This window comes from Oryx dammah, unplaced genomic scaffold, assembly GCF_014754425.2.
Source record: "Oryx dammah isolate SB20612 unplaced genomic scaffold, SCBI_Odam_1.1 HiC_scaffold_9, whole genome shotgun sequence".
Classification (NCBI taxonomy): Eukaryota; Metazoa; Chordata; class Mammalia; order Artiodactyla; family Bovidae; genus Oryx; species Oryx dammah.
In genome coordinates this window covers 9,986,904-9,996,758 of record NW_024070193.1, presented here as the reverse complement: position 1 = coordinate 9,996,758, position 9,855 = coordinate 9,986,904, and the positions used below count along the sequence as shown (strand labels likewise).

The 9,855-nt window shown below is 59.9% G+C and overlaps 1 protein-coding gene across 1 annotated transcript; it reads right to left on the bottom strand.

Annotated features, from left to right (window-relative positions):
• Window positions 1-430: 430 nt before the first annotated feature.
• Window positions 431-8,977, bottom strand: APEH (acylaminoacyl-peptide hydrolase). Its single transcript, XM_040246951.1, has 22 exons — window positions 8,928-8,977; window positions 8,720-8,852; window positions 8,132-8,258; window positions 7,667-7,754; window positions 7,491-7,566; window positions 7,238-7,401; window positions 6,934-7,071; window positions 6,746-6,837; window positions 6,623-6,663; window positions 6,416-6,537; window positions 5,914-5,974; window positions 4,727-4,824; window positions 4,214-4,265; window positions 3,255-3,343; window positions 2,680-2,818; window positions 2,106-2,189; window positions 1,938-2,018; window positions 1,502-1,590; window positions 1,201-1,391; window positions 990-1,092; window positions 792-898; window positions 431-698 (listed from the first exon to the last, which is right to left on the bottom strand). The coding sequence occupies exons 1-22, from the start codon at window positions 8,937-8,939 to the stop codon at window positions 593-595; spliced, it is 2,193 nt and encodes a 730-aa protein (XP_040102885.1). The 5' UTR covers window positions 8,940-8,977; the 3' UTR covers window positions 431-592.
• Window positions 8,978-9,855: the final 878 nt, after the last annotated feature.

The window sequence follows — 9,855 nt, the reverse complement described above, 5'->3', positions numbered from 1 at the left end:
CGTCTGTGCAGGGTGCTTCTTAGCCTCTGCTTCTGGGGAATGAATTGGCAACTCCGTAGCAGGGCCTGCATGACTCAAGTCCAGTACATCTTAGGCGGGGTGATCTGCCCTAGGACTGCTTTAACCTGTGGGTGCTATGGAAGGGCAGGGCCTCACTAGTCCCCTTAATCAATGGCGAGGAGGAGAAAGTGGTGTAGAGCAGTTTCTAACACAAGGGGCTGCAGCTGAGGGAGCTCGCCTGGTGGAGTACTCAGCCAGGACAGGTGACAACTGAGCCTCTCACTGTCCCCCTCACACTGCCCCCTCCCTCTCACCCTAGAGGTAGATGCCAACCTGATGGCTACCATACCCAGGGGCCTACAGTCTCTGAACTCCAAGGGTGGGGCTGGGGTTAGTGGTGGCTTGGTACAAAGTACCAGCAGGAACCAGACTCCATGTCTTCATTTATTATGAGTATGCAGCCCATGTTCCTCGGTTCACCCATCCATGAAGTCCAGAGACCAGGAAGCCTCTTGCCGCTCTGCCAGACCCTGGGGCCCTCCAAGAGCCCAGTGTGGCATATGCCACCCAGCTCATGCCGAGGGGCAGGGCTTCAGTGGCCCAAGTGCGTACACATCCAGATCACAGCATTCATGAAGCTGTCAGATTCCACCTCCACCTCTGAGAGTGAGTGGGAGCTCTTGGGATAGAGCAGGAGCCTGGGGGATTGAGCAGCAGTGTGTGAGGATCAAGGTGCCTTTGCTGCTCACCAGCCTACCAGCTGTGAAGGCTGTCTTGCTGCATGCACTCACCGAACAGGCACATTCCGGGCCTTGAGGGCACGGTAATACTCCATGCCCTGCTTGAAGGGCACACGCCGGTCCTCCTGGCCAAGCATCAGTAACACTGGTGTCTTCACCTAAGTATGCAGGGAGCAGGGTGAGCAGGGCCCAGGGCCCTGGACAGACTGGTAGTGCACTGGTGGTGGGGAGGCGAGGAGGGCTCCATACCTGAGGGGTGTACTTGATGGGTGACTTGTTCAGCATCTCAGACCACAAGTTGGGGTCTGGCAGGCAATCGCTGCTGTAGAGGTGGCCAGCCTCCACCACACACCTACAAGACACCATGCTAATGCAGGCCCGGGAGCACTGGGGCCCTCGGGAGCCCCATGAGGATATGGAGGGGAGGGGAGAAGGGCGAGGGGCCTGTGTGCACACCCACCAGTCAGGGATGTCCGTGGAGCCCATCATGGAGGCAATGTTGATCACAGGGTTCCGCACCACACAGGCGCCGTAGGTCTCAGGATACTGACCAATCAGGTGGCAGGACAGGAAGCCGCCATGGGAACCACCCAACAGGGCCACTCGGCCTGCGTCAAAGTGTTCCTCCTGGAGCACCTGCTCAACTGCAAACTACAGGGTGGGGCAGATCATGCTGCAGCCAGCAGCCTGCCCAGCTGAATGGAGCCACACCCCTGCTGTCCTACCCTCCCAACCTGTCCAGAAGCCCCAGTCCCTGCTACCTGGACGTCCTTCACATCCTGGCTGCCCACATTGCCAGGGAGGGAGAGGATGCTGTCCTGGCCAAAGCCCGTGGAGCCACGATAGTTCACTGGAAGCCAAGGAGGGACCAGACAGGGTGATCAAGTGGCATTCCTGGAGCCCTGGATACCCTTTCCCCTCTGTGTGAAGTAGGCCTTGGGGCTAGCTGCCTCAGACGCCAGGGGAAGGGGCCAAGAGGTCGGAGATGGCCCAGTGGCCACATGCCCTTTCATGGGAGTTCCAAGTTAGTCCACGGAGCCGGAGGCTAGGCCAGGGCAGTTTCTGATAGTGATTACCAGTTCAGGGCTGCAGAGAGGCCTGGAGACGAGGGTAGTACCCACAACACTTACACCAACCAGGCCCACCCCATGACCACCCCCATGGCCCCACCAGAGCTTCAGGGCCCTGCCCCCTCACCTAGTAGTACTGCAAAGCCCATCTTGCAAAGCATGGCTGGGAGTAGCATCCAGGAAGTGACAAAGGATGAATGGGGTCCCCCTGCAGATAGGGAACAGACAGAGGGTGAAATAGCCAGCTAAGGAGGGGTGGAGAGGAAGGGCAGGGGCTGTTAGGTCAGTTACCTACCGTGGGGCATGACCACCATGGGCACCTGGGTCTTATCTGGAGGGTTGCTGGGCTGGATAAGGATGGCTTCAAAGTCAAGACCAACTGCAGGGGAGAAGCAGCAGTCAGCAGACCCAGGGCTACTGCCTGGGGCTCTGCCAGCTAAAGCCTCCACTGTAGCTGCAGGTCTGGGGCTGACCTCTGACACAGGAGGCTGGGCAAAGGTAGCCCACACTGTGATGCATGGACCCCAGGGGGCTCATTCATGCTCCTCCTTCCCTGGTTGGGGAGTCCTGTTCTCTGCAGGGACAGCATTCTGGAGGAGGTGTGATCACAGAGGCCTCGCGTACACCTGGCTTCTTTGGGCTCTGCTATCCCACCACAGATGACATGGCCTGATGATGCCCAGAGCAGGTGCTTAGATGCCTGGATACTACTCCCCATGATCGTCCACAAGAGGAGCAGAACAGCTCTTAGAGACAATCTCAAAACCCTTCCCTCCAAAATGTGAGACAGGAAAACAGGAAAGGTGACCACCGATGCCGTGTGCTTGGGGAACCTGGAGAAGGTGTCCCTCTGCCCCTGCCCAGCTCACCATACTGCGCATGCTCTTGCTCTGGGGGTGGCTGTAGTACCCGGATGCTCCAGGAGATGTCAGGAATGGGCTCGGCCTCCTCCAGGGACACCCACACCACCTCCTGCTCCATCCCCGCAGGAGGCAGGAACCCGACTTTCTGCCAAGGGAAAAGAGTGGGTCACAGGTGGCCTGGCTGCCTCCCAGCCTTCCTACCACTGTGAGCGTGGACAGCCCTCGCTCTACTGGGCTGCCTGCCCACCTCCAGAGGGCACAGCATGGACTCCTGTCATAAGCTGGTATATACACAGACACTCACCCAACCACACAGAGGTACCTCTCCCTCCTCAGTCTCTAGGCTATTTTACGCCAGAAGACCAAGCACTTTCTCAGGCACCCTGTTCTGTATGGAGCAAAATTTAGCTCAGGCATTCCTCCCCATGCTGCCAGATCTCATGGACTATCCTGAGCTGAGTCTGCAGCCTGGCTGCTCATGAACTGACCAGCCACAGTCAAGACCTGGGTCAGTTCCCTGACCTGGGAACTCTGCCTGCACAGAATCCCTGCCTCCTGGTCTGTGGCCCACCAACACTCACCAGGCACGGGGGAAGGTTGGGCGTGGAGAACTGGGCCACCATGAGGTCCCGGTCAATTGTGAGCAGCTTCCAGCTTCCACCTGACCCGCCTGGAGAAAGCAGAGGCCACCACTACTTCCACACCCCACCCCTCCAAATGCAGAGCCAGAACTGCCAGACTGGCGACTTTAAAGCCAGGTGCCCCTTCCTCCCTGAACAGCAAAGAGATGCCCACAGAGAGATGTCACAGCCAATGACAGCCAACTGCACACAGCTCTGGGAGAGCCTCCTTCTCAGCCCACCCATCCAGCGGCTGTACCCTGTGACTGCCAGATCTGGCGACACACCAGGCCCCATGGTACATCCACCCACCCTTTGATGACTGTAGTCTGCAGGGTGGCAGCTGGGCCCAGGAGACTGGGGGCGGGGGTGCGGTGCTGATTCTAGGCAGTGGGGTCCAAGGAGAGTAAGATTCCTAAGCCGGGGACTGTACGATGAGAGAGTTTGGGAACAATGCTTTGGTAGCTTTGTGGAGGGGTGAGTACAGCCTGGGCAGGTGGAGGACTCAAAAAACATTTTAGGGGCAGGATCATCAGGCCTGGGTAAAAGGAAGATGAAGGAGCCAACCCAGGGCTTCTCCTGGGCACTGGAGAAGCAGAGGTGCCTCTGCCTGAGGTTTGAAGAGTGGGGAGGATGATTCTGGCCGATCCTGGCCAGAGAGACTTGTGTGGGTTTGAGGAGCCAGGTGGGGGCTGTGCTGAGCAGTGCCAGGACACAGGGGGCGGGGAGGGCAGGCAGAGGCGGGGAGGCAGTCTGTTGGCTGGCTGAGGGTCCTGCAGAGGCAGGGTCTTCAAAGCTGTGAGTAGAGGCTGCGGGACAGTCAGTGGTGCAGAGTGGACGCGAGTGCTGCTGCAGCTCCATGTGCTTGAGCTCCAGTCCCTCCCCCGGCCTGGCTGGCCCCTCCCCCTGACCCTGCTCACCAGCCGTCAGAGGGGTCACAGTGCCCGTCTGGGTGTCCACGGCAAACAGGTCCTGAAACAGAGGGGAGGCCACATTTGGCACCACATCCAAGGGCCTTTTGGGTCCTGCCCCCACCTCCTCTCTACCTTCCTGGGGACCCTGGGGCCAGCCCAGATCCGTGAATGACTACAGCGACAGCTACTCAGAACAGTAGGTGTGGCCTGGGGACCTGGGTTCAAATCCCAGTTCCATCACAAAGTGGTGAGTGACCCTGGGCAGGAGAGGGAATGCCTCTGAGCTCCTTCCAGCTACCCTGAGGACCCAATGATGTCACACCCCAAAGGAGTCTGGCATTCTGTGGTGTCCCCGCTCAACCTTGGGGAGAAACCACTGTCCCAGCTCCATCAACTCCCCATATGGTGGTGTTCAGGGGTCCACTCCCATGGCAGCCCCTGTGTCCCCCAGATGTCCCAGGCCTGCAGCTCCTAGGGATTGGTCAAGGGCTGCCTCTCAATACAGTCAGGGCCCCTTACCTGCCGGCTGCGCTGAGCTGTGTCAAAAACCACTCTCTGACTGTCAGCTGACCAGCATCCCAGAGGCAGCAGGCTGCAGTAGATCCCAGAGAAGCTCTCTGCAAAGGCAGAGTGCTGGGGGTCACATCCAGGAGTGGAGGGGATGGGGGTGGGGGGCAGCAAGACTATAAGGAAGGCTGGGTTGCTGGAGAATTCACCTGGGGCCCCACACATGGGTACCCGAGATGTTGAGGAGCTGCCTGAAGTGTGGGCTGAAGGGCGGAGGCCTCTGAGGGCCCAGGAGAGGGGGAGCTTAAGAGCTCCTGAGAGAAACAGTAAGCACTGGCATTCCTGTGAGCTGCTCTTATTGGGCCCCTGGTAGGAGCAGATGCTGTAACCAAGGTAACACCTGTCTGTCCGTTACCATACTTAGCTGACTGCCTGGCCCAGGGGCCTAAATAAATCCTACCCTCTAGTATCATCACTCATGTAACCCTCACTACATCCCGCAAAGAGCGGGGACAACCCCTTCCCCCTCACATAAAAGGAATGGAAGCTCAGGGGGTCAGGATACTGCCCAGGAACACCCAGCCAGTAGGGGGCAGAGCCAGAATTCGTACCAGCTGCATCCCTGTAGCCCAAAGAGAGGAAAAGGAGAGCATCCCTTGTCCCTGTGTCCTGGAACGGACCAGGTAACCCGAGAAGGCAGGAGACTCAGCCCTCACATCCTTGGGATAGCCTGGGATCCCAAGCGGAGCTCTGAGCGCCTGAGACTGTGATTGGAGCTTATCAGCCAAGAGCCACCCTCCCAGAGACCCTGCTACCTCAAGGGCTTGGACTGGACAAATGCTGGGGTGGGGGTTCACCCTTGGGGGTAGGACCTGCCAACCTAGTGTACTTTCCGAGAGCCCGTGAAGGAGCAGGGGCTTTAATCGGTCACTGGAAGGACAAGAAAGGTCTATGGGCTGCAGCCTGAATGAAACCGTCTCAGCTCCGGTCCAAGTGACTTTCTTCTGTCAGAACCATGCCCGATGGTGATGGTCCCACCCGCTGTGGCAGCTGAACCTGGGGTGGTCCGCCAGAATGGGAGACTTCAGAAGGAACTCAGGATGAAAGAGCTGAGGAGGCTGGCCCCGAGCAAGGGGAACAGATGGCTAGAGAACAGAGCTGCAGGCTCCGCAGCAGCCGCCCCGCCACACACCCCTTACCTCCCAGTTGCCGAGGCACGACATCCACCACCACCACCGTGACCCTGGTATACCAGTCATACTGCAAGACAACAGGGCGGTTAGGCCCACCAGGGGACTGGCAGTGCCCTCAGGGTAGGGAGGTGAGGACCTGAGAGGAGCCTGATGTATCTCCTTTCTAGTGACCTGGACCAGAGGTCTGCAGAGGCCTCTGACTTTCAGGAGGGGCCCAGAGCCCACTACCTCCCAGCCCCTTGCAGAGCCCAGGCACGTGCAGATGAGAAGCATTCCTGTAGACAGAGAATGCTCTCCAAGTGGTGAGTCTTGACTGTACAGAGCGTCCCAGGACAGCACTCTCAGCCTCTAGGCCCTGCCTGGAGAGAAGGCCAGGTGGAGCTCACATCATCACTGCACCCAGGACATGAGGTCCACTGACGGGCTCGTGGGGAGTCAAAACTGACTCTTCAGCTCTCATCCACCACCCCCTCCTCCTGTTGGCCCCCCCCCCCCCGCCCCGGCTCACCAGGCACAACTGGCCACACTGCTGATGGGGGATCAGAGATGGGAACTGCAGGTAGACGATGCGACACTGGTCCGGGCTCAGCCGGGGAGAAGTGACAGCCAGAGAGTCGCCCGAGAGGAGCTCTGGACCAGACAGAAATGTGAGCATCGTGCAGGCTGCCAGGGCCCAGTGTGTGTCAGTAAAGCACGGGCAGGTGCGGGCACGTACCGCAGTTCCCCCCAGTGAGGTCCACGTAGTACAGGGCTGACCTGGAACCACCAGAGAGACACTCAGCTTCAAGTCCAGTCTGAGCTGCAAGGCGCCCTGCCCCCCACCTTCGACTGTCCTCACCTCCGATTGGTGCAGAAGCGGATGCCCAACCGGAAGGGCTCATGCCACCAGCCTGCGAACACCACACCTGTATCTCCAGGGGCCCAGAAGGCCTGTAAACAAGACCACGGGGCAGGTGTGAACAAGGGGCAGTCACTCAGGCAGGGCCCCCAGACTCCAGGAGTGATGCAGGCCAAGTCAGCACTAACCTGGCCAGGGGACACACTCTCAGGGACCCCCTCAAGCACAGAGATGTTGCCACTCTCGATATCCAGCACACAGAGTACAGGAGTGCCTTTGGAAACCATGTTTTCTCCCCAGTCTTCGTAAAATAAAAACTGGTCCCCCTGAGAACACAAGACACTCAATGCCCAGCCTGTCTTGTGGGAGCCTGCCCTGCCCCCTGGAAGCCAGTGCCTCCCCGGTTCTGGTAGGCACAGTGTGGGCAGAGAGCCCACTGAGCTCGAGGGCTGCCCGGAGGAGCCTTCACCAACTGGCCATGGCCGTGAGCACCTTAACGGCCTGGTCTGGCTTCTTCGGCCTGACCATCTCATCATCGCTGCCACTGATGTCCAAGGCTTTGGTCTGAAAGAAGGACTCAGCCTTGGGGCGCTTCTTCTCTGCCACGTATAGTAAGTGTGTCTCCGAGTGCGACCAGGACAGGCAGCCAAAACAGTCTAGGTGTAAGGAAGGCTGATCAGGGGGAGCCCGGGGCTACGGCTGCCCCTCCTGGCCACCCTGCCTGCTCACCAGCCGGCTGCCTCACCATCCTCGTAAACCGGCCCATGTTTCTCCAGCGCTGACAGGTTGAAGCTCTTGAGCTTCCGGTTCTTCTCCCAGACCTGAGGACATCTGGTAATCAGGCTGCCTGTCCTCCAACAAGAGCCTCATCGGTGGGACAGAACCCCCAGCTGCCCACCACCTGGTCCTGTGCAGACTCACCTCCAGAAACTGCTTCTCCTCCCCAGTGCTCCCAGCCTTGCGCAGCACGGCTTTCATGGTGCCTGAAGGAGATTCTCTGCTTAGCAGCCTGAGGATGATACGGGATAGCAGATCAGGATGACCTCCCACCCAGTGACAGCCCATCCAGTCCCCTTACTGGTCAACCTCTTAGACAAGATTCCTGAGGCTCCAGCCCACATCCACCCTTGCAGCCCTTCTAGTCCTTTCACAGAAGCTGCCTGCCTCCGCTTCCTGGGGCAGGGCCTCTAGTCCCATCCCAAGTTTGGAGCAGGCCTCCAGCGCTTACAACCATGTCACTAGAGGCTGCCTGAACTCCCAAGGAGCAGGAACCTGACTCCAGGCTTCCCTTCTGGGTCAGACCCACACCAAGGCCCATGGTAGGCATTCAGAAAAGGCTTGCAGATGGCTGGGGCCTTGCGCACAAGCTTCCTCCCTCAAACTTACTCCCCCCGGGTCTCCACACTGTTGCCCGCAGGCCCTGCAAACACCACTGAGTCCCCATCATGGAACACCAGGTACTGGCGGCAGAATCGGATGTTCTCCATGCGTTCCAGGTCCCTCTGGGTCCATTCTGCGAGGAGAGGTGTGAGACTGCTCAACGTGACCAGTCCTGGCATGGGCTCCCCTCCCCAGCCCTCCCTCCCTCAATCTGTCTCCAGATATTCTGGGGGCAGGATGGGTAAAACCCAAACCCAGCTCAAGTCTAGGGCTCCAGAGCCTAAGCTGACAACATCTCAGGAGAGAAACCATTACTGCTCCTAGCATCCACTCTGGAACCTTGAGGGTGCGTGTGGGATAAGACGATGGGGGTAACCCTTACAAGGCCCACGCTCTGCACTCATGGGCACCAGCTCATAATACTCTAGGTAGCCCCACCCCAACCCCATACACCTGTGTGCACGGGGCTCTTGGGGAGGCGCCCTTTCACACCCACTTTCCAAGAACCGCCTTCTTCCACACACCCGTGTGCACCGTCAGGCAGCGAGCCCTCCACGTCCCCCTCCTCTCCCCGAATCCCCTCCAAACACACACCAGTGTGCACCGTCCTGTAGCGACCCCCGTACTGCGTGGTGACCTCCGGGCCCAGGCAGGCGGCGCTCAGCCCGGGCTGGCGGCTAAGGCCCCGGTACAGCGCCGCCGCCTCTTCGGGCTCGCTCAGCAGCACCTGCGCAGGGGACACAGCAGGGTCAGGCCCGGCCCGGGCTTCAAAGACCACGGGAACCGCGGACCGAGCCCTCACCTGCCGCTCCATGCTGGCTCTGGGCCGCCAGGGCGAGGCGGGGCCTGCTGGCGCCCGGAAGTGAGGCTCCGGGGGCGGAGTCCGGAGAGGCCCAGCCCGCCTCCGCCACGGGCTTGCAGTGAAGTGAGAGGGGCGGGATTTTCGACGAATGGGCGAGGACGGTTAGCGAGGGGGGCGGGACCTCGACGGTCGGTAAAGAGGCAGGGCCTGCAAGGAACAAGTAGGGCCTGCGGTCGCTGGAGTCCTGCGGGGGAAGAGCAGGGATCTCCCAGAAAGAAGCCGGCTTCTCGGGGCGGGCTAGGCTGATGAGAGGCGAGCTCTGTGGGTCAAGTCCTCGCCTATTACTGGGAGGGGACGGAATAAAGGCGCTGGTATTTAGGGAGGGGCGAAGTGTGCGAGTAACTACAGGGCCCACGAGAAGAGGGGTTGAGGCCAGACTATAGACCGAGGACTCTTCGAAGACGCGGGAGTGAGGCGGGGTGGGGGCGGAGTGGGAGGTTCTGAGCCCAGCTAGGGTGAAGTCGAGTCAAGCGAGAGGAGAGGGGCAGAGCCTAAGAGGCGGGATGCAAGCCAAAGTCAGCCCCAGCTGGGGTCTCCCGCAGCCCGGAGGCTGGCTGTCGGGCCCTCCTGGTCTATTGCTAGGCATACAGTCACCAGACGCTGCTCTGCAGGGGGTTCTCCGGCCGAAGAGAAAAGAAGGGCGGAGGTGTGCTCCTGGTAGAATGCAGAGCTCTGGGCTTATGGCAAAGGGCGGGTACGAAGTTCACACAGGGTGTTGCCAGGTCTTATCGGACACCAAGCCTGCCCCAGAAGCTATCTGCCCCTCCAGTCCTCCCCCACCCTACTCTGTGGCACGTGGATGAGCGCGTGAGCCTGTCTGCCTTCTCAGGCCTCAGCCCAAGTTCTTGGGTGCAGAGGGCCTGGTGGG